Raw genomic sequence first — 26015 nt, 5'->3', positions numbered from 1 at the left:
GTGGCAACCCCTGAGATATTGGAAGACTGCTATCATGTCTCCCCAATTCCTTCTTTTCATTATACCCAGTTCTTGCAACCATTCTTCATATGTTTTAGCCTCCAGTCCCCTAATCGTAGAATAGAATGACAGAAGGGACTTTGGAGGTCTTCTAGTCCAACCCCCTGCCTAGGCAGGAAACCCTACACTACTTAAGACAAACGGTTATCCAAAATCTTCTTTAAAACTTCCAGTGTTGGAGCATTCCCAACTTCTGGAGGCAAGTTGGTCCATTGGTTAATTGTTCTCACTGTCAGGAAATTTATCCTTAGTTCTAGGTTGCTTCTCTCCTTGATTAGTTTCCATCCATTGCTTCTTGTCCAGCCTTCAGGTGCCTTGGAGAATAGCTTGACTCCCTCTTCTTTGGAGCAATCCCTGAGATATTGGAAGACTGCTATCATGTCTCCCCTAGTCCTTCTTTTCATCAAACTGGACATACCCAGTTCCTACAACCGTTCTTTATATGTCAATATCATTTAGACAAAGTTGATCCCCTTATTCTCCACTCCAGAACCTTGGAGTTTGAAGTTCTTTGGTTCTCTTCTCCCACCCTCTGTGTTCCCACGAGGGGATTAGCATCATAGCTCAACTGCCCCCCTCCCACCCATAAAGACCAGGAGAGCATCGCTGCGCATAGCCAAATGCTACCATAGCAACTATGGCGTTGTCTGATGTCTTTCTTGCACGCTAAGATGGACTGACGGGGTGAAGCATAGCTTGCATTGTCCCTACTAGTGTGGATTCTTTTCCCAGCCTTGATCACTTTACGAGGGGTGGACTTCAGTTCCCAGAATTCTTCAGCCAGGGAAATTCTGGGAGCTGAAGTCCTCCGTCCCTCCCTTATTCCTGTTTCCTTTTCCTTCATTATATTCAATTGTTTCAATATTAAGTGTAATTCTTCCTTCCTAACATTTTTCCATTTTTTTCCTTATATTCTTTTCCATTTCAACATTGTCTTTGTTCCTTCCATTCTTTCTTCCTTCTTTCAATCCTTCCAATATTTTTTCCTTCATTCCCTTGTCTGTTTCAATATTAAGTACATTTCTTCCTTTCTTCCTATACTTTTTTCCATTTTCTTCCTTATATTCTTTTCCATTTCAACATTGTCTTCCTTTTTTCCTTCCTTCCTTCCTATACGTCTTTCCATTTTCTTCCTTATATTATCTTTTCTGTTTCAACAGTCTTTGTTTCTTTCTTTCTTTCTTTCTTTCTTTCTTTCTTTCTTTCTTCCTTCCTTCCTTCCTTCCTTCCTTCCTTCCTTCCTTCCTTCCTTCCTTCCCTTCCTATACTTCTTCTTTCATTCATTATATTTTCTTTTCCATTTCAATATTAAGTGTAATTCTTTGTTCCTCCTTCCTTCTTTCAATCCTTCCAATAATTTTTCCTTCATTCTCTTTTCCTTCAATATTAAGTGCAATTCCTTCCTTCCTTCCTTCCTTCCTTCCTTCCTTCCTTCCTTCCTTCCTTCCTTCCTTCCTTCCTTCCTTCCTTCCTTCCTTCCTAAGTTATTTCAATTTTCTTCCTTATATAATATTTTCTGTTTCAACATAAAGTGCCTTCCTTCCCTCCCTCCCATCCCTTTCTTTATGTTTCTTCATGCTTTCTTTTCTTTTTCCTCTGCTCTTTTTAACCCCCCCCCCTTCTTCTCCTCCTCTACATTTAGGTTGGATTAGTTTGTACAACGGTCATCAAACTTCTGAAGTAAAAATAAATAAATAAATCATATTTAAGAAGAAGAAGAAAAAGGAAGACGTTTTTAGTTAAGTCAAACGTTTTAATAAAAGTTTCATCTTTTAAGATTTGTCCAACACATCCAATTGTAACCTTAACAGTAAAGAATATCACCCCAGCTGCTAAAGGTTCAACCAGTCTGAGAACCATTGAAAAGACAACAGTGCAAAATCCAAAAGACACAACTTCCTCACCGCCATTGCTTTGGTACCAAATCTTTGAGGAAGGGGCTCCAGAAAGAAGGAGGAGGAGGAGGAGGAGGGGGAGGAGGAGGGAACCAAAGAGAGGCTTTTACCGGGTCTGCGCCCCACAGCCAGGACCGTCCTGGCGCCTCAAGCCGCGTTTCTTCCTGCAAAGCCCTTCGGGCAACCCGAGAGTTCCGTTTGACGCCAGAAGGGCTTTGCAGGAAGAAACGCGGCTTGAGGCGCCAGGACGGTCCTGGCTGTGGGGCGCAGACTCGGTAAAAGCCTCTCTTTGGTTCCCTCCTCCTCCCCCTCCTTCCACAGCTTGTATGACGCTGCCGCCCAGGCTGCCGCTGAAACAAGTTTGGGGAGGTCCTTTGCGGGCGGGCAGTTCTAGCCGCCTGCAAAGGACTTCCCCACGTTTGCTTTGAAAGAAACCTCTGCGCGGCAGTTAGAAACCTCTGCGCGGGGGTTTCTTGCCATGTGTGCGGCCGCGCGGCCGCGCACCTTAGAGGGAACAGTGGCTGTAACCGGGTCTGAAGCCAGACTGGAAGGGGTCAAGATAGTTAGCTTCCTCCAAGGTACGCTGAAGCTGGAGAGCCACCACCTTCTTAACAACCTTCCCTACAAAGGGAAGGTTGGAGACTGGACGATAGTTATTAAGAACAGCTGGATCCAAGGACGGTTTCTTCAGGAGGGGTCTTACCACCGCTGTCTTAAGCGCGGTGGGGAAGTACCCCTCCCGAAGAGAGGCGGTAACAACCGCCTGGATCCAGCCTCGTGTCACCTCACTGCTGTTGGCAACCAGCCAGGAGGGACACGGGTCCAGTACGCAGGTGGAGGCGCTCACAGCTCGCATAGCCTTGTCCACATCCCCAGAGGCAACTTCCTGAAACTCAACCCAGAGATGGTTTGCCAAGTCTTCTCCTTGTGTCTCGGCTGGATCTACTGGGGTGGAGTCCAGGTCCGCTCGAAACCGGGCAACTTTGTCCGCCAAGAACTGGACATACTCCTCAGCCTTACCCTGTAGGGAGTCCCCCGTCTCCCTCCTATTTAGATAGATGACACTATCTAACCATCTCATCCCCTTCTCTTTTTGCCTTCAATATTTCCCGACATCAGGGTCTTTTCCAATAAGTCCTCTTTTCTCATTTGATGGCTAAAGTATTTGAGCTTCAGCTTCAGTAACTGTCCTTCCAGAGAACAGTCAAGGTTGATTTCCTTAAGATTGACTGATTATTTGATCTCCTTGCAAGTGTCCTCTCCAACACCACAATTTGAAAGCATCAATTATTCGTCACTTAGCCTTCCTTATGGTCCAGCTCTCACAGCCATACATTACTACTGGGAAAACCATGCATTGCCTGTCCAATTTATTTAGCTGGCTTCCTATGAAGATAAAATATCCTGAAAATTGAGTTATTTTTTCTCTCACAGAATTGATCCAAGAGCAGAGGAATTGGATATTTAATCAGGCCCACATTTCACATCTTGGGATGCTCTGGATCTTCTTTGCTCTTAAGCATCTAAGGTGAAGCTGGTTTCATGACCACTGACAGCATGTTTTCAAACTAATTTTTCTCCAGCTTATTCATCCCCCAGATGAATTCTGGGGTTTCAGTCCAATAATACAGGGGATAATGGAAACTATAGCACAGACTCTGCGGAGAGCACTCAGGCAGGCAAGGCTAAAGCAAGAAAGAGAAGAAGGAAATACTTACGTTTTGCTAAGATTTTTTTCAGAATATTACACAGTTCAAAGGCTGAGATCTCAGCATCCTGGTAAAAGATGAGATAAAAATAGCATTAAGAACATGTATGCTAAATATTGCTTCTGAAACTAATTAAATTATTTTTATCAAGTCGTATTCTTCAGTGGTATTTTAGAATCTTACTTCAGCCATACCCTGTTTCCCTGAAAATAAGACCTCCCCGGATAATAAGCCCAATCGGCCTTTTGAGCGCATGCACTAAAATAAGCTCTTCCATGAAAATAATCCTACACCAAAAATATAGCAACACAGCAGCAGCCATGAGGTGACCATGCTCGCTGTCTTCTAAACCTCAAAAATAATAAGGTCTCCCCCCAAAAAGGCCAAGCACTTATTTCGGAGGTCAAAAGAAAATAAGACTCTGTCTTATTTTCGGTGAAACATGGTAGATGGCCCAGAGAACTGTGTATTTTTCCCCATGGAACATTCATTTACTCACCTCTCCAGCTAATTGTTTAAATAATTTCTTAAAATTGGGTTCAATTTCATCTTCAGTGAGTTCTTTCTAGGAAAGAAAATAATTGCCAAGGAAAGTGAAAGAAAAATTTAAAAGCTGCTGCTTATTGAAGTTGCTATTTCATAAAGAAGAAAATGTGCCTTAAATGTATTTAGCATATCTTTTGTTTTGCCTCTATCCTTTAACATTGCTGTTTCTATGTCTTTTTGAAGACTTAAAGTTTTATAAGTCATCTTTTGCAGTGTAATACTGCAGAATTAACTTTTATAAGCCAGAGACTAATGTGGAGTCTTACTTGGTCTTCCTCCCCGCGAATCAAATGTTTTTCTGAATCAATCAACATCTGGCTACTCTATCAGAAAGTGTATCTGCAGTTTGACCAATGTTCAGAGGTACCACAAACTTAAACATGAAATGTTCACAAAGGTGCCCATCCCACCTGATATACTGATATACCAAATATACTCAGATATACAGTAAGTAGATAAGACAAGAGATATAAGACAACTCTCAGAATTCCCAACCAGTATGACCAACTGGGAATCCTGGCTTATGCAGCCCGACTGCAGTCAAAACAAATATTCATATTAGCTAACATACCTCTTCAATATTGGCCTCAATTTCATCATCAACAACTCTACAAATAAACATAGATGAGTTAACACAAAAAAGATGATTGACTTTCAGATAGGAAGAGGAACACAACTGGGGCAGGGTGAAGCTATGAATACACTGAGCCACCTGTGGAAAAGTATTTTTAGAACTATCCACAGAAAAGGCACATACTTGCAACATTACCATTTTTGGTTATCTGGACAATCACACAGAAAAATACTAAAACAATATTTTTTTTTTAAAAAAAGATGTCAAAATAGAGTAAGAAATGAATAAATATTCTTATACACAGCCATATGATTTGTGGCTTTCAGTGGACACAAGCATTTGTATACAGATGACCTTACAGAATCTACAGTGTACAGAAATGATTACAAAAACAAGAAGCACTAGAAATAAATTCAGTGGAACAGTCAGAACTTCAAGACTCCATTTTGCACCCCAGTCAAATTTATGGACTGTTTCTTGGCTTGGTCTACTTCAAAAGGCTAACATAACACTCTTTGAGGAAGGGTGTCCCTAAATTTTGGGTGATGGATATATTTGGAATTTTGAAAGTATATTTGAGAGATGCTCTCAAATATCAGCACACCAACTCCCAGAAGTTGAACTAGTGAGACTGGCTAATATATTTGAAATTTTGAAAATATATTTTAGAGATGCCCTCAAATGTTGGATGCCAAGTTCTACCTTCCTATTTCCTCCCTAGCTTCCCAGGATGCTTTCTACCACCTTTGCCTTTTTTCAGAGGAAGTAGACCTGAGCAAATGCATCACCGAATTATAGCCCTGCCATATTTGACTACTTCTAGGATCTCTGTGAGGCCAATTACATTACTGGAATACAGATCAAACTCAATGCTAATATTTTGTCTCAAGTACGGTAGCTTCTATATTTTTGAATCTAAAAAAATAAATAAAACATACTAAAATGTGAAAAAATATGCAAAATATAAGATTAAATAAAATTAGGCAAAACATGTGATTTGGCTGCTGACAGGATTGTGAATATTGATGGAGATCCAGGTTTATTATTATTATTATTATTAAAATAATAATATTATTATTAAAATATTATTAAAAATAGGAAAGGCAGTCCAACATTTCTTGTTATAAAAGAAATAAATGCTAGCAGAAGGTGGTGTATTTTCTAATTTTGGAATACCTTCCTTCCCGAAATGCATCAAGCACCCATTTCATTGGCATTTTGGCACCAGTTTTTATATCTAGGCATTCTTGAGTATTTCATGCCTGTTATATTGAATATAGATGTACTCAATGTTGCTTATGGATCACCGGTGGGTTCCTAATGGTTCAGTCGAACCGGTAATGGTTTGGCAATCTGGGTTGCTGGAACTAGCAGCAACCCAGGCCTGCCATACCCCCAAACCAGTTCCCCAGGTTTTGCCATTGGTGCCGCCATCTTATTTTTCAGTTCTGCACATGCGCAAACCAATTTTAATTGCACTGTGCATGTGCATGCAGTGCGCATCAAGCATGCAACATGTGCACATGAGGGAACCGGCAGTAGTGCCAGCGGAAACCCAACCCTGTTGTGGATGAATTGCTTTGTCTCTTAACAGGCCTTTAATTAATCTTAGGGGATTTTATTTGTGATATCATTCTTATTTATCAGGGATTTTCATGAAGGGAAAGGATAAAATAATGTTTAGCATTTAAAAATATATATTTCAATGGGAAGAAAGGCAGAGGATATAGATATAGTGGATCTTGGTTCAAAGATATAGTGGATCTTGGTTCAATTTTTTAAAATTTTGTTTTTCTCATCTTCATCAGCAATCTTCATCATTGTTTTAGATTTGAGATCTCTGCTGATATTCCCCCTAGTTTCCAATTCACAACCAATATAAAAACAGATATTATAAGAAAGTATAAAAAGTATGAGCCCTACAGAACTAAAGTTAAATATAGGTTCATTGTTATGGCTCATTTCTGACACTGGCCTCAAAAATAATTCTCTTTCCTTTTAGCTTTCCCTATAGATCTTCAGCTATGGATTTCAATATCTCTGGCCTGTTTTCTTATTTCTAAGTTTGAGTTTGAGTTTGAGTTTATTGATCTTGTATGCCGCCCACTCCCGAAGGACTCCGGGCGGCTTACAATAAACATGGGAAGGGGATAAATAAACAAAACAACACTTTAAAATATGCAACATTCACAGTTACCGTGGGGCTGGATATTTCACAAGCCCCCCCACCTGCTGGAGCAGCCAGGACTTGGTGGCTTTGCGGAAGGCTGGGAGGGTAGTAAGGGTCTGGATCTCCACAGGGAGGTCGTTCCAAAGGGCTGGAGCTGCAACAGAGAAGGCTCTCCCTCAGGAAGTCGCCAGCCGACATTGGCTGGCAGATGGAATCCGGAGGAGACCTAACCTGTGAGATCTAATCGGTCTATGGGAGGTAATCGGCAGGAGGCGGTCTCTCAGGTACCCAGGTCCGATGCCATGTAGGGCTTTATAGGTGACGACCAGCACCTTGAAGTGGGTCCGGAGACTAATGGGTAGCCAGTGCAGCTCGCGGAGGATAGGTGTGATGTGGGTGTACCTGGGTGCAGCCACAATCGCTCGCGCGGCTGTGTTCTGGACTAACTGAAGTCTTCGAACACTTTTCAAGGGCAGCCCCATGTAGAGCGTGTTACAGTAATATTTTCATATTCATGGATTCCATCGATATAAAAGACAGAGAAAGTGGATTAGTAAATGTATGACGTACTGTGATTCAGCTTTTTTTTCAGAAAAAACCCTGAGGCAGAAGTCCCCGTTCTTGTTGGGTTCAAAGGTGGATGGCACAATAATATACTCTCCTGGGGGAAGCTTGAATCGATTTAACACCTCCCGAAGATTGATAAATGTATTGGATCGTTCCCTTGCTCGGTTTGTGAGAAAGTAGTTTTTGCTCAGATGGACCTTCTTTTGGGCAGAAAGCTTCATGAAAGGAAAGGATAAAATGGAAATTATTATTCTTAAACCACCAGAATCCTACTCAGATAACTTAGTAGAACAATATAACATTATCACATCAGAAGATGAAGCTACATTCTGTTAATTTGCATGACAGGAGGGTTCTCCAGAATATCTACATCTACCAAAATTCAAAAACCAAGATAGCAGTCTGGATGGCTGTGTGGGAGGAACCACAAGGGCTGTAAATTTACAGACTCCCACAAGTGCACTGCAAACCAAAATTGGTGTTTTAAATGCCTGATGCTTACTTTTACCACAGATAGTTTTTGAACCATCTACAGGTTTTCAAAAATGAAAAGCCTCAACATCTACCCCCACCCTGCCAAAAACAATAGATCTCAACTTGCCCAGTTTGAACTTCTGTTATGGATAATTGTTTGCAAAAGATTATGAAGAGCAAAATTTCCACAATTAAAACAGTATATTCAATTCTATCGCTTTAATATTGGGAGACTCCCTTTTAAATACAATGTTTAGTTAATAATGTCTATAAATATTTGGAAATTGTTCTGTTTTACAAAAAAAAAAATACACCACATACCTGTTCAGGCACCTGTGGAAGAGCAAAAAGAAAAACAAATTATACACTTTTTATTAATAACACAGAACAACGATTCTTCCCAGGAAGTAGCTTCTTAACTATTGCTCTAACCTTATGGAATAGCCACCCTGTAGAATTAAGATATCTCTCAATCTCTAAAAGCTATTCAGACAGAACTCTTCCACACAGCATATGGTGACTAATTACTTCTTGCCATTCTTAATTTCAACTGAATTGTTGAATGCTCATGGTCTAATACTGATTACAGTTTTGATTTTAATCATACTCAACATACGTAGACATTTTTATTGGTTGTGATTTTTTTTTACTAAATAACAGTAAACTGCTCTATTTACTGATCTGTAGGCATACAGTTTGAATAAAGAAAGGAATTCAAATTCAAATTTTACTAGAACAGTTTTGACTTATTTATTTCTTACTGGCCTCAAATCCTTTGAGCCCACAAATCCATTAGGAATTTTGAAAAATACATCATAAAAAGCAGAGTTATGATTGACTGCAAAGGATAAATAAAATGAAAAAAATAAATAAAAATGACTGTAAGAGATGGGGTGTAAGTCCCAAATATATAATGGAGCATAACATGCATTGATTTTACACAGGTAAAAATTTAAAAGATTGAGATCAGAAAAAGCCAGACATAGTTAAGCCATACCTCTCCCTGCTCAATGAAAGGAAGTGGCCCAAGATCAGTGGTGGACTACTAATTGGTTTACTACCGGTTCGCTCGTGCTCATGTGCATGCTTGCGCGCAACGTTTCTACGTATGTGCAAAAGCGTCTGGGCGGGTGGATGGAGGCTCCCGCCACCACCACCAGTTTGGCCGAATCGGGCCGAATAGGGAGCAACCCACCTCTGCCCAAGATGAGATTTCAGAGAAAAAGAAATCCAACCAATCTCGTTTGTTTAGCTCCTGTGAGATTTCCCAAATAGTAATCTAGCTCTTAGAATGGAAAAGGTTCCACACCTTTGCATAAATCATTATTTCATTCAACTGTTTTAATGAACTGTACACTTATGGTAAAAAAAGAGGTGCCGTATAATTCATTTGAGAGGATTGCATGAATCTTTAACATTGCAATTCATTTACAAGATATTCCTGAATGTGTCAATTCTGCAGCTAGAAAGAAGTGATCCATTATCTTTATCTCAAGATTTGGTTTAACAGAGAAAAAAAAGAGCCTGCCTCATAGATTGCAAAGCCAATTGTGTGCATATCCTCTCCCATCTTCCTCTGCTTCCGACGGTGTTTCTGAATCAAACCAACCAAGAAGGTACAACCTCTTTCTGGGTCATCTGGATCCTCATCTTCTTCCTCAAGTTTAATCAAATATTGTGGGTTCGTCCAAAACGTATCTGAATAAAAGAAAGGAGGTCACTCGAATTATGCCCAGGCTATACTGATCTTCATAAGGAATTGTAGCTTGGAAAGATGCAGCCCTACACATTTTAGAGTGGTGTGCTCATTTTAAGAGTGCTTATAAAAGTAAAGCTACAAGCAAACTTTAGAATGATTTTCTTCCAGATGAGGGATGTGGGTATCTTTTTTTAAACAATTAAAACTCCAATAATTTAACTGATAGATCTGTGCCTATATGTGACATCATATTAAAACTACCCACAATTAGGGAGGGCTTTATTGGCCATAAAGCACCCATTCCGGGCCTGTCATAATTTCAAACAGTAGTTAGGCAACTGTTATAAGTCAAAGACTACCTCTAGGCAATTCTATTATTCATAGATTATTAGGAAGATACAACAGAACATATATGAATAGAATAGAATAGAATAGAATAGAATAGAATTCTTTATTGACCAAGTGTGATTGGACACACAAAGAATTTGTCTTTGGTGCGTATGCTCTCAGTGTACATAAAGAAAAATAAAATAGAATACATTCATCAAGAATTTGTCTTTGGTGCGTATGCCCTCAGTGTACATAAAGAAAAATAAAATAGAATACATTCATCAAGAATCATAAGATACAACATCTAGTGATAGTCATAGGTTATTAATAAGCAATCAAATTATACTAGGAAACAAATAAAACAATATAAATTTTAAAGATACAAGCAACATGGTTATAGTCATAAGATATATTCATGGATATGAAGGCATGTAGAGGCTGAAAATTTACTTACTAGGATAATTTCGGCATCCACCAGCCGTGGAACCTTTTCTCCAGTTTCCATCTATCAAGTTCAACCTCCATTTTTTATACTTGTCAGTGGCCAGAGTATCTGGAGTCAAATTACAGATCTCAAGACGAGAATAATGCCTCAGGAAATCACTAAATGACATCCTGTGGAGTAATGCCATAAATACCATACTTAGAAAAGCCATTTCAGACAAGCTTCTCCCCTTCTGCTGTCACAGCTTCAAAGAAAACCAAGAAAAATCATTGGTCACTATGACAGCAAGCCTCCTTGACAAGTTATCTTGTCACAGCGTCACGCCTCAAGATATGTCAGATTTCAATTCCCATCTTTTTTTTTCTATTCACATTGACTGGGAATTGTAAGAGCTGAAATCCAACGTTATCTAGAGGGCAAAAGAGTGAAGAAAATTGAACTATTCTCTAGCAATAGAACCTCAACATAACGGACAGATATTTCCCACCTAGAAATGAAACATTTCTTATACAAACAATTTTCTTCTGATCCTCTATGGCCCCCATATAATGATATGGACCAAAATTTAATATGTTTATTTCCATCTGTATCCCTGTTACAGTTTGATGAAATAAAGTATCTGACAACTTATTTAAGCATTACAGGGCGATTACATACTGTCCTTCTTTCCCAGTTCCCAGGAAGTCACTAGCCATACCAAAATTCTCCATCTTCATGCTGTCTGGTCAAGCTCTCTTTCACTTTTGGATCAATACCATTCCAGTTTGGACATCTAAATGTAGGAAACCAACATTATTTGAAGTTTTAGACTCAGAATTATGAATAGTGATTGTATTATCTTGGACAGCCTCAACAATTTGGCTGAAGAAAATCCAATCTCATAATGTTTGCATTTGCTAGCACAGTCTGCTTCTACCCCCAAGATACATATTCACCTCTGTCAACCTGTGAGATATGGCCAGAGCAGAATGGGACAACTCACCATTGTCAACTTATCCTGGCTAATTCACCACAGACAAGTCACCATGGCCAACTCACTGCAGGACAACTCGCTATGTCCAACTCGCCATGGGACAACTATTGCATGACAATTCAACAATTAAATTTAATGAATTGTGAATTTTTGTCATTCACATTTTATTTTGTCCCTCCTTTGGCATCCTTTCTTTAAAGATTCTATTTGACTATTTCTTCGGTATTAGTGTAACTCTTGTCCCACAGCAAGTTGTCCCAGAGTGAGTTGGCCACAGTGAGTTGGTTACAACAAGTTGAACATGGCAAGTTGGCTATGGCAAGTTCACTGTGGCAAGTTGTTGCTGACCTTGGCCAGGGATACCTCAAATAACAGCCATTTTTACAAGAAGCAATGGTGCTTATTTTATTATCTCTAGAAAAGCCCAATAAGCCACCACAGAGAGACTTATCTAATATTTTAGGTCCTCAATGCAGTCAGAGGAAGATGAAAAATTAAATCATTAGAGAAAGGGACTTGCCAGGCTCATCCTTTCAATATTATCCCTTTCTTCCATTTTTCGATGCTATTGGTGATGAGGAACATTAATTTCACGAAAAATAATTCAAGGATACTTTACTTAAAAATTGCCCTCTGTAATAGTTGACTGGGTTTTCATGACATATTAACTCCACAAATGCCCAGTCATGTTTATCATAGGAACAATTATGGATGATCGTAATGGTCATTATAGCTTTGTTTTGTTTTGTTTTGAAAGATATAATTAAAATTGACTTGTTAAATTAACCTTAGAGATCAGTAACAAGAAATAAGTGCAAATAAACTTGAAATATTATGCGTGCAATAAAATGCACATGTCCGTAGTTTAGTTCTACAAGTATATTATTCACAATCTGGAAAAATACAAAAGCTATATATAATAACTAATACAGAAAAGGACTAGAAATAAAACAGAAAAAGAAGATAAAGAAAAGATGTGTATTTAGCAGTAAAATAAAAAGGTGCATGTTTTCCAAAGAACAGGAAATATTTAATTCTTTTTTCTGAAGATGAGAATTCATTTTAAAATATAAGTCCATGGCTTGAAAAAAAACAACCATGGCTAAATAGAGATATAAAAACAGGAAGTTATCATAGGGCCATCTTGACCAAGGAAAGCTAAAAATAAAAGTTACGTTTTTAAGATATGTTTTTATATATCAGTTGGATTTGATGTCCTTCTGTTTGGCAATCTTGCCTTGAGATTTCAATTGATTATTTAAAATGAATAATACTAATCTACAAATAGAAAAAACAGCATGCTTGAAAACTGACAGAGTTTATTTTTGTACAAATAAGCTAGAGATTTATTAAAGAATACTGTTTCCCTCAGTCTAATGAACTATAGACAGTACATCTAATAAAGACCAGGTCACTCAACTCATCTAGGTGTCTCCTTCTCTTTGACATTTAAGACAAGGGGATATCCTGCCATTGTCTCTCTTCAGAAAGTTTAATATTCACATTTGAGCTTTGCACAATACAGGTAGTCCTCGACTTACAACAGTTCATTTAGTGACTGTTCAAAGTTACAACATCACTGAAATAGTAATTTATGACCATTTTAGAACCATTCCAGTCTCCCCATGGTGATTCATGTGATCAAAATTCAGGCAGTTGGCAATTAACTCATATTTATGACGGTTGTAGTATCCCAGGATCACGTCTTCAGTTTTTGCAACTTTCTGACAAGCAAAGTCAATGGGGAAACCAGGTACATTTAACAACCCTGTTGCTAACTTAACAACTCCAGTGATTCACTTAACAACTGGGGCAAGAAATATTGTAAAATGGGGCAAAACTCACTTAACAAATGTCTTGCTTAGCAACATAAATTTTGGGCTCAATTGTGGTTGTAAGTTGAGGATTACCTGTGCAATACTTTATTGAATGTACCTGCTGATGCACTAAATTAACTAGATTCACCCACCTACCCACACACACACACTCTTCATTAAAGCCAACAAAAATTTCCTACAACTTTGACAGGTGATGGAAGGAGCAACTATACTGACAGTTCATAATGCAGAAATGCATCCATGCTTAGGCCCAAAGCTGTAGGAGCAGCAGCTATAATAGGAAAGTAAAAGAGCATCTTTCCCTCATTGCTAGCTGCAGGGGTCTGGTATTAAAACTAAGGAAATCTATAACCTTTTATGAATGAGGATTATGTACCGCACCAAAAAAGAAGATATCTCATTAAAGTGCTACAGAAAACACAAGGAATTTGGGTCAATAGTTTCTAACATGCTTTGAAGGAAACCAACTATTTAAAGTTTGATCATTCATGATGCAAAACATCATGTGAAATCTTTGCTCACACTGGACAGCAAATAGCTCTGGTCTTCAAGTTTAACACTCACTTATCATTCCATTTTCCAGTCCATTCAACTTCTCCCCAGGGATTTCGGATCCGGATCAGTTTCTGAATACTGCCTCGGAAATTCACCTAGTAGGGCCAGAAGAAGAAAAATCAGATTACTAATAGATGGCGTAACTGAGAAAAGAAACAAAGTACTTTAAAATGTTTTTTGGCTACAAACACATACATAGATGCACCTGTTTATACACAATATATATTATATATTTTTTTATGACAGTGAAATAAATTGCTATCTAGTGGGAGAGGGGGCAATTATAGTTTCTCATGCAATTACTGGCAAAGAAGTAAAATGTAAAGTGGCTTGTTTATTGGTAATGTGTGCATGGGAATCTATGGGGACAGGCAAGGAGAGAAAGGATAATACATGAATCACAGTGTCATTACACAAATAATACAAGACAGTGTGTGTGACATCATGATGCAAATTACACAAGCCATATAAAAATATCTTCAGGTTAAACAAAACAACTGACTAATATGAATCCATGCAGCCACAAGAGAGAACACTCAACCACCTCACAGAACAACCACTTGAACAAAGGAAATATCAAAGAATTAGATACAAAATTGGTTCATGGGAATGTCATGCAACGTAGTCTGTAACCACCATATTCTTTGGAATAGTTCCCATCCTGAGATTCAAGTATGAATCAAGCATGTAATACCAACAGTGGTGGATTGCTAACCATTTTACTACTGGCTTGCTTGTGCTCTCGTGCTCTTGCGCTTTCACAACGCTTCTGTGCATGTGCAGAAGCGTCCAGGTGGGTGGGTGGGTGGAGCCTCCCACTGCTGCCACTACTGGTTCAGCTGAAATAGGCTGAATCGGGAGCAACCCATCTCTGAATACCAACACTCATTTTCCACTTTTCCAAAATGAAGGTGTTACCTCTTCAGCTCCTGTGACAGAGTATGCATGCCCTTTGACCAGCTTCTGGGTTGTGACTGCCTCAGTCTCAGCAGCATTTGTGATCTAGAAACATGAAGAAATTAAGTAAATTAACTTACCTCTAGAAAACTAAGACAGCAATAAGACAGATCTTAACTGGGTAATGCTATGACTACAGAATCATCTAGAAAAAGGTTTAGCTTTACAATAGCTAGTAGTCCTGATGAGTGATAGGAATGTCTGGGTCAGAAGCAGAAATGGGTTGCCACACCATGCTAACCCATAATGTGGTTTGTTGGTTGGATTGGTTGGTTGGTTTGGTTGACTGGTTGGTTGGATTAAGAGGTAGTCTTCACTTAACAACCATTCATTAAAAGACTGTTTGAAGAAGTTATGGCAGCACTGAACAAATGATAGTTATGCCAGGTCGCCTAAGTTAAGCTATTGCAGCACTCCTGCAATCATGTGAACAACATTCAGAAGTTTGGCAGGCCACCTGCACTTATGACCTCAGGAGCACTTCAACTCCCCCCACCCATCTACTTCCTCCCCAGCCCCATCTCTGTCTTTCTGGCCATCTGCCACTCTGAATGCTTGTCATTTTTTTGAAAAAAGCTCCTATCAGGACTAGAGCCATCTGTATATTTCATTAAAACTTTATTGGAGAGCGGCCAGCCTATTAGTTTCAAGCCTAAAACTCATGCAATTAGCATTAACTTTGGCAGCACGAAACAACGGTCCTATTTTCTTTCCTATTTGTTGAGACAAAGGATACTGAACAGGATGTTTTAACTGGAGTGAAGGAAATTTCCAGCTCAGTTTCCTATTTGGAATGAAACTGCATGTGATGGTACTACCCAAGAGGCTTGTAAAATGTATCTGCCCTAATCTCATGGACAATCAGAAGGGCGACAACAATAGAGCAAAGACAAGCTCTCATCAGCCAGCCAATTCTTTCCCTGTGTCACATGCCCTAGGTTATTTCCCCAAACTTGGTTTCAGTTCTAAAAACCATCTTTCCTGGTAGAAAGCTGCTGCGAATAGAATGTGGGTAGCAAATGTGGCCCAGAGTTGGTGGGGATTCAGCATTGTTCTCATGTTTTGTATTCCTTTTACATTTTAAAATAAAAATCTGGTAAAGTTTATATGTGATAGTAACTACCTATTTAGAGACAGGTTTTCAGATCTGACGTTAACACAGCTGTAAAGGTTGGTAGCTGAATTAAAGCACTCACTGGCTGGGTTCATACATAATCTCAATATGTTGCTGTGTGGCCTGTAAATCATGATTTAGAGCTTAGCATATTGTATTCTCTTAGCTTACTTTATGGTTATGATAAAATTTAGAGAGTAGAGGGGATCATTGGACAACATCAGAAACAACACTAGACATGTATACATAGACAATAAATAATTCCTTGGTAATGTGCCCTTAATATTGAGGAAGTCTCCTAAATAATAGAAGCTTCATCATTTGGCCTGGAGACAATTATTGTATACTGAGAAATCCAAGTGAACTGTCATCATTGCTACTTTAGTATATGAGAAAACCTTGCAGAGAATATCTATATATGCTTCACAGTTTACAAAGAGCCAGGACTGTTGGCAGAGAGACCACAGTTACATGTGGAACTCATCAAAAGACCTATTTCGCAATACCTCAGATAATTTTCTGCCACACTATCAGGGTTTTCCAATCCGTTTGGATTCAGAGTGCTTTTGAAAGGGCAAAAGAGCATTTGAAAGCTCATACCAGAAGGATTGAATATTGGCAGTGGAACAGTTTAACAATATTCCCTATTTGGAGTATTTTAATGTTTGCTCAGAATGTGCTACTGAGTCAGTTGCTTTACTTTACTGTATATCTGCTTCTTATCAGCTAAGCTGGTTGCCCAGAAATTAAAATGGCACACTTTTTACTTTCAAATTTTTCAGTAAAGATTTCCAGGCATGTTGCCTAATTCTGGTAAAGCACTGTAGCTATTAGAAGGTTTGAGGCTTACTGTTTGTTTAAGAGGATCTCCAGATGAAGGAAGATGCCTAGAGCACCAGCTAATTCCTCAACTGCAGCCTTCAACAATCCATATATTTGCTGCAAGAGAGACTAAGCAACATAGTGGGAGATAAGACACTTTCATGCTTCTAGCAGAACTCATTTGGCTTTTTCTTGCTCTTTAGTAGACAATGCAGGTCCACTTCAAAACAGTATCTCCATTCTTAAAGAAAGGAAGAATTATAGATTTTCCAGCTTTTGGGTATGATTTCTGTTCTAGTAAGAAAGTTGAAATTCTGACTATTGTGCCATGATCAATTACATCAGTCAAACAAATCCTTTGCATTCAAAAGAACATGGAGATTATAATAACTTACATCAATAGAACACCCAAGGAGGGAACCTTTCTGAAGAGCTTTCTGGATTATTTTGAACAGGTTTGGTGGTGCTTTCTGCAGCTCATACCACTCTGCAATTCCACCAGTGAAGTCTTCAAAGCCCTCAGTAGTGCTTCCCCCTGAAAGACCTTCATAGGAACCATTCACCCTGTGAAAGATACGACCAAAACTTTTAATATTTAATAGTTCTGTCTTTGGAAATCCAGTCTTAACAGAGATGGAACTCCATTCTTAGATGTCTACACTGTCTCTTTTTTCATTCATGAGAAATCAAACATCAACATGTGACTCTTTCACAAAGAGTTATTTCTCCCTTGGCCTCTTACCCATCATTATGCCATATTAAACTATGTATATAGTTTATGCATATGTTAACTATACATATGTAAATTACACCCTGATGTTATGGATATGGCTTTATACTACTCGCTTTGGCCCCAAATAAATGTCATGGATTGTGAATATATTAATTCAGAAAATACAAATTAACAGGGAGATTTCTTTCCTTCTTTCCTTCCTTCCTTTCTTCCTTCCTTCCTTCCTTCCTTCCTTCCCTCCCTCCCTCCCTCCTTCCTTCCTTCCTTCCTTGGCAGCTCACAGATACAAAGAAACAACATACGAAATAAAATTATCCAACAATTATCCTCTTCCTGTAGCTATTATGAAAAACAACAACAGAAAAACACATTTTAGAAAAGGATTAACCCTCCGTACTCCATTTAATTTTCTTTCTCTTTTTCTTTCTTTTATGCAACCATGCTTACCCACCTGTTTCTTTAAGTCAAGGAAAACTATTAATGGATATTAAAGGATATTGAATACATTGCTTTTATTACTATCTTAAAATGTATTATTAAAACGTACTATCAGTATCATTCCATAGGAGAGTTGCAAAATGTTAGCAGGAGAAACAATTGAAAGCTACCAAAACATTAAAGGTATGGGAGAATTTAGAAATACAACTGTGTGCAAGGATTATGAACCCTTTTTAGTAGTTCTGTTAGAACAAATTTCTAGGCTCTGAATTCTTTCATTCTAAGTTTGTTATTTTCAGCCAGGTTCAAGCTACTAGATTTGGGGTTAACACATGTTAAATAGTTCTTCAGAGTCATAAACCTGTCCACCATGTCATACCCTAGCTTTGCGTTTCACTTATGGGAAACAAATCCAGTATAAAACAAGAGAAGACTTATAGAGTTTTCATGAAGCAGCAGAATGTTCTCAATCTTCACGTACTTGGCATAGGCCTTCTCCAGTAGGGCACTCCAAAATTCATTTTTCTCTGCTGAGTGAACAAAAAGTAGTTCTCCATTTTTGGTTGGCAATCGATCATCAACAACAACATCTGTCCACTCTCCATACTGCCAGAACTGAAAGGGGAAAGAAAACAATTTAATCAAGGCTCAATGAACATGAACTATAGCCATGCTCTAGGTTAACAATGCTGGTTGGAAATTCTGGAGGCTGGGAAGATTGCTTTGGCAAGGAACAATTCAAGAACAATTGAAATATATAGCTATAGAACTGTGGAGATAGAAAGAACTACAAGCATCATCTAGTTAAGCCATTCATGAGATGTGGCTGTCTATGCTTTTCTTAAAACCTCCAGATAGAGTACCCACATCCTCCTGTAACTATTACACTGTTGACAGATTTTACCATGTATATTTTTCTTTATGCTTGCTATTACTATAATTACTATGTGTATATTAAGATAGTGATTTTTGTATCAAATCTGAATTAATTTTATTTATGTTATACTACTCCAAAACTTCAAACCAGTTTTGCTGATCAACAGCATGGCTCCAGTTCATGTCACTAGCCTTGACTAAATATCTATACATAAGTATCTATCACACTAGTTTTATTTAGGCTACATTTTGCAAAACATTATATTGATGTTACAACATTTTTTAGAATTTTACCTTCCTCTTCCACCTCATGTCTTCAACATTTCCAGAAAATTTAAATTTAAGTGGGGAATTACTTGAAAAGCACTGCTAAGAAAGTGTTATGAAAGCACCATGACCTTCCTGGGGACAAATTATATCTAGAAGGGCCTGTTCTTCCTGTAAACTTTCCCAGTGAACAGCAGAAAAGCAGAGAAGACTCTTTGATACCTGGAAGTGGAAGATTCCTGCATAACTGTCTTGGAAACTTTGATCACTGGGAACCACCCGAGCCAAAATTTCTTCATTCAAGGTGAGAGAAGCAATGGCTGCTAGAAGCCAACAGTCTCCTAAAAAACCAAAATAAAATGAAATGCTACTTAAAGGCAGAGAACAAAACTTAGCAAATCTGAGTCTCACTGGTCAATCATTTCATTTAAGAGCAGAAGAAACCAAAATAGAATATGACAACATCAGTTCCCCAAATTGTATAGCAGAAATGTAGAAAATCTGGAACGATACTAAGTACATTTTTGTTCAGAGGGACAATGAGCCCCATTCAGTTCAGGAAGTCAAAAGAAATAATGCTTCAATTCTATGCCTTTTCCACTTGGCTCCATTGGTATAAATTGGGATTTCCAGCTGATTCTTGTTCTACCAATGCTAAATAAAGACTGCCACTGCTATGTGTGTGAAAACAAACAGTATATCCAAAATATGCTCTACCAGGGTTGAATAGGAAAAGTTTCAGAAATATATCCCCAAATTATTGAAAACAGCAGACATCTCACGCCCACCTTTCATTCCTAAAATTACCTATCAGTATTTGTGCAGGTAACAACAGTCTCAAAGGAAACTAAAAACCTTATAGCTAAACAAGCAATATTCTAGTTCCTCATCCCACTCAATGCAATTCTGCTTTGATCTTAAGCACACCACTCCTACACATGTGTTCCTTTCCCATAAACATTTTTGGGACTGGACAGTTCACTTTGCCTTCTTCAGCTCAACCAGTCACACATAATAGACTTCTTTGATTTTATACTTAATGCAAGCTGACCGTCATGGCAGGCACTGAATGTTGGTTGTGCTTCAGAGATTAGAACAGTCTGTATCCAGAAATAAACAAGTAATAATATTGATTTGTTTTCACAACAAAATTCTCCTCTTGTAAAGACATCTTTAAGAATAACTACCGTAACAATTTTGCCTAGAATGACTAACAATGTTCAAGTTCAGTTTGGATAACATTTTGCCTAATACCTGGGACACAGGTAGTAAGCAGTGAGTTAAAATGAATATAATATTACTTTGGGATCATGGAAAAATCAATTCATTGTTTTTACACAAGCACAAATGCCCTCATTAAAATGTGGACATGTTATGCAAAGACCCTGAGAAAAGTGCGAACAGAGAAAGTAAACAGAAAATGAGGATAATGTAGAAGGATTGGCAGAACCTGGGGGTAGAGTCAAAAGAGGAATTGGCTTAGAATTTCTATGTAGAAACAAACAGACTAAGTCCAGCCCACCCTTTGAATTCTGTTAACCCTTATCTAGTGTGAATATAGCGCTGTTAGTTGAGTAGATTCCTGGTCATAGGCATAGATGGATACAATTACAATGGCAATGAGTGCACTGTTAAAAGATGTAAAAGACCAGTTTGGGGGCTGATCATCCCGGAGAAAGTACCGTATTTTTCAGAGTATAAGACGCACCTGAGTATAAGATGCACTAAGGTTTTGAAGAGGCAAATTTTTAAAAAAAGTAGGTAGGTAGATAGAGGGATAGACAGGGAGAGAAGAGAGAGAGAAATAGAGAGATGTAGGTAGGGAGAGAGAGAGTAGTTAGGTAAGTAGGTAAAGGGGGGGGAGAGAGAAAATAATAGAAAGAGATAGAGAGAGGGTAGGCAGGTAGGTAGGTAGAGGGATAGAGAGAAAGAAATAGAAAGAGATAGAAAGAAATACAGTAGATAGGGAGGGAGGGAGAGACAGTAGGTAGGTTGGTAGGTAAGGGGATAAAGAAAGAGAGAGAGAAATAGAGAGAGATAGAGAGAGAGTGTGTAGGTAGATAGGTAGGTAGGTAGAGGGACAAAGAAAGAAAGAGAGAGAAAGAGAGAGAGAAATACAGTAGATAGGTATGTGCTTCTGTTGGCACAGCACTTGATCAATGTAATTTTCATCTATCAGTTAAAGAGCTTTCCAAAAGGGAAAAAAAGTTTTTGCACTCTGGAAACCTCCCCAAAACAGCCCATTTTTCGTGAAAACGGGACCATTTTTTTCAAAAAAAGAAAAAAAGAAGGCATGAATAGCTTTGGGGGGGCTTGCAGAGTGTTCCTGGGGGCTCATTTCTGCCCCCAGGAGCTCTCTGAAAGCCTCCATAAGGGTATGCATGGCCATTTTGGTGAAGGGGCGGAGCTTCAGGAGGCAAAAATGCTGTATTCAGTGTATAGCACCCTGATTTTCAGCCAGTTTTGAGGAAAAATGGTGCATTTTATAATCTGAAAAATAAGGTATATAGCAGTTAGCAATAGCAGTTAGACTTATATACCACTTCATAGGGCTTTCAGGCCTCTCTAAGCGGTTTACAGAGTCAGCATATTGCCCCCACAGTCTGGGTCCTCATTTCACCCACCTCGGAAGGATGGAAGGATGGAAGGCTGAGTCAACCTTGAGCCGGTGAGATTAGAACCGCTGAACTGCAGATAACAGTCAGCTGAAGTAGCCTGCAGTACTGCACCCTAACCACTGCGCCACCTCGGCTCTTCTAAGTGACTGCTGAGAGTCAACATTGACTTGATGGTACATAATTAATCTACTTTAATATAGGTTCTGTCCTCAAAAACAGTTTTATAAGTTTCATTTCCTTGCTCATATTTGATGATGATGTTATCCATTCAGTTGAGTCTAACTCGTGGCAATTTTTTGGGCCAGGTCACTCCACATCTTCTGATCTTGCACTATTTCTTTGAGTGTTTCTATGCTCTGCCTGATGTCAGCTTTGATAGTGTCCAGCCATTATGTTCTTTGATGGCTGGGTTTTCTTTTACCACTAACTCTTCCAAACATAATTGCTTTCTCCAGTGAATTCCCCCGCATTACATGGCCAAAGTAAGTGAGACACAGTTTTGTGATTTTGCTTTCTAGTGTTATGCACTCCAGTACCTGCTTGCTAGTCACTGCTCACATTTAGATGTAGGAAAGCAAAATTTGATCCCAGAAACAGGAAGGAACAGTATACCTAAAGAGACATCCTGAATTTATCACCCTGGAGAATCGCCAAAGCAAAGCTGTAGGGCCAGGGAATGAAATGTCCTCAATTGGACTCACACCTTACTAGAATCCCAGAGTTAAAGATGGTAGCAAGACCAAATGAGGACCAAATGAGAAGCTGCATCATACTATTGTTAGCTGATAAACTCCAATAGCTAGCTAACCCAAGATCCAAGAATGATAGAGATTTCAGAAAGGTGTCTTTAATACTAGGGATAAAAACAACCTTGAAGACTGTTCAAGACTTGGTAAGTTCCCAGGCAAGCAAAATAATTAAGGCAGAGGTTCTTTGAAACATTTCCTTCCCATTGACCCACCCCCTGAACCCATTGCAATCCTCTTCCATCTGAGTCCCACAGTGCCTCACAGTAACACAAGCTTCCTATTGCTTAGTTCTCCTTTAAAAAGGAAATAAGAATCAGCTTGTGTTCTGGCTCAGGATCCTGCTGATACTACAGGAACATTTGGAGAATAAGGGCAGCTAAATAAATGGCTAAGTTGCTGCCAGTATGTTGTTGGTGCAACATTTCTGTTTATCCATACTCCCTTGTGTTCTCATTTGATTTCTTGGCTGGAAGCTCTTGGTCTGGATTAGCACAATTTATCTTAGATGTGCTTCTGCTTTGTCTTCCTTTGCCATGCCTTCTGGTCAGCTATTTGGTCTTTCTGGGAAGATATAACATGGAATTTGGCCAAAATATTCAGAGATATTTGGAAATGGGAAATACTTGAATACCTTAACCCAATAATATAGATTATTGGTAATATTTATTTATTTATTTGACTTCTCTGCTATTGCAATAAAATGACATTTGTATTAATTTTTTTGGCAAGTTCCATATACGTATTTCTTATGGTACTAATGAAAAGAATCAAAAGATAAATTTACATTAGCCTAAGATTTTTTTTTAAATTTCAGAATCATTTTCTTGGTGATATTTCTATGAAAAAGAACTAAACCTTTCTACAAGATTCTTTTTCCAACCATTGTCGTAGCAGTCAACACTCTGAAGCAATGGGGTGTATTTCCCAGGCTGCTATAATATCACATGAATCAAGATTTAATGTTCAGGTAAGCTAGTGTAGGTAATCAAAACAACCTTAAGGGTCTGGAGAGGCAGAATCCCAATAAGAATAATCAGTAGCTTTTGAGCTTTGCCAATGTAGAAGGAAGCATCTTTTCACCTACAATTCAGCTTTGTTAAACTCTTTTTGACATTAGAAAAAAGGTAAAAGTTTCCTTGTCCAGTCATGTCCAACTCTAGGGCGAGGTGCTCATCTCCTTTTTTTTGGGCAAAGGAGCCAGTGTTGCCTGAAGACATCTTCTGTGGTTATGTGACCATAAGGGCTATACACCAAAGGTGCATGGAAAACTAGTATCTTCCCACCGAAGTGGTACCTGTTAGTTGTACTCGCATTTGCATGCCTTCAAACTGCTAGATGGGCAGGAGCTGGGGCAGGAATGGGAGCTCACAATGTCGCATGGTGCTCAGATCTCGAACCCGGGCTGTCAGCTTTCTAGCAGACAAGCTCAGTGTCTTTAACTGCTGTCACGCGCCCCCTACATTACCACAAGCTTGATATTAAAAAGAAAAAGAAAGATTGCCTGTGATAGGATTGGCATGATATTTGCCATTTTTGAGTTGTGAGTCAGCAAAGTTCTGGATCCTCTGGATTAAAGGCCTTCTGAATCCTCCACTGATATTCCATACCACCAGAGCAAACTCACAAACTCTCTCCCCCCCCATCTCTCTCTCAATCTTAGTCTCCGCCCACTTTGCCTCCCTCTATAGGATTGCTGCCTTAAGGCTCAATCCTACCTGTAACATTAAAGGACAGGACGTGTAAGTCTAAACAGGTATGCTATTTGGGCACAGTGGAGCTGTAATAGCTGCCAATATTTCATCATGATATTATATGAGGAAATCAGCTATTTAATGCTCCAATAATGATATACTTTTTAATATAATGTGTACAGTAAAATAGTTACTATTAATGATCTTTTACCACATTTATATCTCACAATATTTTTTGTAGCACAAACCAAATCAAATTTAATAATTTCCATATTAAAGATTTAGGATTCATACAGCTTGGATTTAAAGAATTCTCTCTGGGGATTCCTTAGTGTATTTGAGAAGTGTTTTGTCTCAAAACTCTAATATAGCTAAATGTCTATGTTATTGCTGCCCAGTTGGATATAATCATGAAGTTTAGTGCATTGGATATAATGAATCAGTGAAGCAAAAGGAAGGAAATTCATAGAGAAACCAAGTTTAGTATTTATACATTTTTCAAAAGATGTTGCCATGGTATCATAGCAATGACCTTTAAACAGTTTCCCTCTGAGTGGGAGGAGGGCAGATGTCTCCTCCGTTAAAAAGCATATTTGCATAAGAAAAAGAAATATTTTTTCTATAACGGTGTCATGCCACCATGCTGTGAGGACTCTTTGTTTTATTCACTAAAACTGTCTGTAGAGGGAGTAGGATTGGGGGGGGGGGTTACAATTTGATAGCATTATGACAGTATTCAGTGAACACATCTGTTTCTTTCCCTCTCTCTTTTTCTTTTTCTGCTATTTGAAATTGAACAAGTTGAAGCAGTAAAAACTTTCTAAACTGCCTCTACTGATTTGTCTACTTCCATGGTTTAGTCTCTCTTAAGCCTAAATGTAAATTAAGATATAAATACAAATGAAAATGAGGTATTAAAAACATATGTGGTAAACCAAAAAGAAATCACATCAAGAATGAATGTGTGCTAAATGAATGTGGACTGAGTAAAAAAAAATCACTACAAAAGAAATACATCAATATTGTTTCATTATTCAGAGAATAAATAAAGATCGGTTTGCAAAACAAACAGAAGAAGAGTGAATTGGTTGAGAGAAAGGAGAATACCAAAGACCTCATGGTTGGATGTTGAAGATGAGATCTTGACAAAGAAAGAAGCAAGACGTTAAAAGAATAAAAGGCAATGCATGATTGTGGTAGAAAAAAGAACCAGTTGCAAAGATTTATGGAAAGGAATTGTGAATGTATGATTATAAACTAAGTTTCTTCTCACCTACAATTCAGCTTTGTTAAACTCTCCTTGTCCAATCATGTCCAACTCTAGGGTGAGGTGTTCATCTCCATTTCTTGGCCGAGGAAGCCAGTATTGTCCAAAAACATTTTCTGTGGTCATGTGACCCAGAATGGCTATATGCCAAATGTACACAGAACACTATTATGTTTCCACCAAAATGGTACCTATTAACCTACTTGCAGTTGCATGCTTTCAAACTGCTAGCTGGGCAGGAGCTGGAGCAGGAATGGGAGCTCACCCCGTTGTGCAATGCTCAAACCTGGGCTGTCAGCTTTCCAGATGACAAAGTCAGTATCTTTAACCACTAGGACATCATGCACCCTACATTGCCACAATCTTGACATAAGAAAAAGAAAGATTGCCTGTGATAGGATTGGCATAATTTTTGTTTGTGCAAAAGCATTGTACTGCACAATGTTTCATATACAGCATCCCTATATAATTCCTAAGCACCTGGATCTTGAAGACAGAATTGATCTTCATAATTTCCTCTTGTAGAAGTACATTCAATTAGATGATGTTATTCAAAAATCAAAAGGAAACTGGTAGCACCTTTTTCAGATGGACTGTTTTATTAAAAGGTAGTGTTTTGTGAACTGCAGCTCACTTCAGCAGATGACT

The 26015-nt window shown here is 38.6% G+C and overlaps 1 protein-coding gene across 1 annotated transcript in view; it reads right to left on the bottom strand.

The window, feature by feature from the left end:
- LOC106549641 (calpain-2 catalytic subunit) overlaps positions 1–26015 on the bottom strand; it is a 44403-nt gene that overhangs the window by 10178 nt on the left and 8210 nt on the right. The window contains exons 3-15 of the mRNA XM_014067345.2: positions 19265–19383; positions 18381–18514; positions 17124–17292; positions 14754–14837; positions 13845–13930; positions 11167–11241; positions 10479–10639; positions 9524–9693; positions 8317–8328; positions 7525–7736; positions 4782–4818; positions 4164–4229; positions 3674–3731 (exon numbers count right to left, since the gene is read on the bottom strand). Of these exons, the coding sequence (XP_013922820.2) occupies positions 3674–3731; positions 4164–4229; positions 4782–4818; positions 7525–7736; positions 8317–8328; positions 9524–9693; positions 10479–10639; positions 11167–11241; positions 13845–13930; positions 14754–14837; positions 17124–17292; positions 18381–18514; positions 19265–19383 (1383 nt within the window). The remainder of the gene's footprint in view (positions 1–3673; positions 3732–4163; positions 4230–4781; positions 4819–7524; positions 7737–8316; positions 8329–9523; positions 9694–10478; positions 10640–11166; positions 11242–13844; positions 13931–14753; positions 14838–17123; positions 17293–18380; positions 18515–19264; positions 19384–26015) is intronic.

Source organism: Thamnophis sirtalis, unplaced genomic scaffold, assembly GCF_051295495.1.
Source record: "Thamnophis sirtalis isolate CommonGarterSnake01/CBP01778 unplaced genomic scaffold, rThaSir2_p1.2 scaffold_6, whole genome shotgun sequence".
NCBI classification, from domain to species: domain Eukaryota; kingdom Metazoa; phylum Chordata; class Lepidosauria; order Squamata; family Natricidae; genus Thamnophis; species Thamnophis sirtalis.
This window is presented reverse-complemented; position numbering and strand designations above follow the sequence as displayed.